At 44.4% G+C, this 1,633-nt stretch overlaps 1 protein-coding gene across 1 annotated transcript in view; it reads left to right on the top strand.

The window, feature by feature from the left end:
* The first annotated feature begins 736 nt into the window (after nt 1–736).
* LOC143287192 (uncharacterized) overlaps nt 737–1,633 on the top strand; it is a 13,823-nt gene continuing 12,926 nt past the window's right edge. The window contains exon 1 of the mRNA XM_076595135.1: nt 737–889. Coding sequence (XP_076451250.1) covers nt 737–889 — 153 coding nt within the window. The remainder of the gene's footprint in view (nt 890–1,633) is intronic.

Below are 1,633 nucleotides of genomic sequence, written 5' to 3'. Positions count from 1 at the left end.
ATGGATGAAATAGGAAACGAATGATGAGCGCCCAATGGCAGCCATCAGTCGGCTCTACCCAGGTAGACAGCCTGTTGTGCAAAGTGACCCCGTGTTCGTGAAGCGCTTAGAGCTTGGTTTCCGATCGAGGATAGGCGCTATATTATAAGTATCCATGTCATTCATTTATAACCGTCAGGAAGAGAGAGAGATATTATGTTCCCTGCCCCCCCCCCCCACCCACCCCCCACCCCCCTGCCCCCTCCCCCGTCCCCCGGTGCTGGCAACCCCATTCCCTTCGCCCCATCCATTTCTACAAACAATAGCTCTTGCTGGACCTTGCAATTGGAATGAACTTCCTCTTTCGCTTCGTTAGGTCTCCGCGTTCAGCTCTTTCAAGTCTGGCTGGCCTTAAAACGCACCTCTTCCCAAGATAGCGTCCCTTCCCTGCCTCTTCCTTGTCTTCAGTTTCTCCAGTTTTTAGAGTTATGCATGCGTGTGAATATGACTGGTGCGAAAGCGCTTTGATTTGTCTCTGCACAAGATTCAGCGCTATATGAATATCATTATTGTTATTGTTATAGTTTTTTTTTTTTCTTTTTTCCCTGTCTCTGCACAAGATTCAGCGCTATATGAATATCATTATTGTTATTGTTATAGTTGTTGTCTCTGCACAAGATTCAGCGCTATATGAATATCATTATTGTTATTGTTATAGTTTTTTTTTTTTCTTTTTTCCCACTGTTTTTTCAGAACCATGGCTCTTCAACTCGCTGTCGCCTGCGCCCTCCTGGCCTTTGCCAACGCAGGTCAGATAATGTTCGGTCAACAGATGCAGACGGGTGGTCAACAGATGCAGATGGGTGGTCAACAGATGCAGATGGTTCCCGCGGGCAACGGCTGCAACCAGGTGGGTGGATCACGTGCTGCATTCAAAGAATAAACAAATAAATAAAGACACACGCAAACAAAGAAACAAACAAAACAAATTAAACAATAAAATCAACAACAACAGGTAAAGGCATTTGTGTGTGTGTGTGTGTGTGTGTGTGTGTGTGTGTGTGTGTGTGTGTGTGAACACAGGTCGAGTAGTGGGCGCGCGTGTGTGTTTGTTTGTGAATCTATTCTGTTGTAAGTCTTTTGCTTTATCTACCTCTTTTCACGAAGAAGAAGCCCATAGTGCTGTTGAGGAGGGGTGAGCTCTCATTTTATTTATTTACTTGATTTGATTTTCTTTCTTCTTCTTCTTTTTTTTTTTTTTTTACAAACTGTTTTATCATGTTTTGACACACAATCATCAGACCTGAAGGAATCTCGTGAATAGCTCTTCAGTTCGGTGTCCCAATGAGAAAGAGGGATCATCACCATCATCATCATCACAATCATCACCATCACCATCACCATCATCACCGCTATCACTATTATTATCATTATTAATACCCCTCTCCCTAGCCGAATGGTTAAAGCGTTGGACTTTAAAAATGAGGATCCCGGGTTGGAACCTCAGTGACGGCGCCTGGTGGGTAAATGGTGGAGGGTTTTCCGATCTTCCAGGTCAACATATGTGCAGACCTGCTTGTGCCTGAATCCCCTTCGTAGTGTATACGCACGCAGAGGAACAAGTACGTACGTTAAAGATCCTGTAATCCATGTC

The sequence above is a fragment of the Babylonia areolata genome, chromosome 11 (genome assembly GCF_041734735.1).
Source record: "Babylonia areolata isolate BAREFJ2019XMU chromosome 11, ASM4173473v1, whole genome shotgun sequence".
Classification (NCBI taxonomy): Eukaryota; Metazoa; Mollusca; class Gastropoda; order Neogastropoda; family Buccinidae; genus Babylonia; species Babylonia areolata.
The sequence above is the reverse complement of the archived record's forward strand: the minus strand, read 5'-3'. Positions and strand labels throughout refer to the sequence as shown.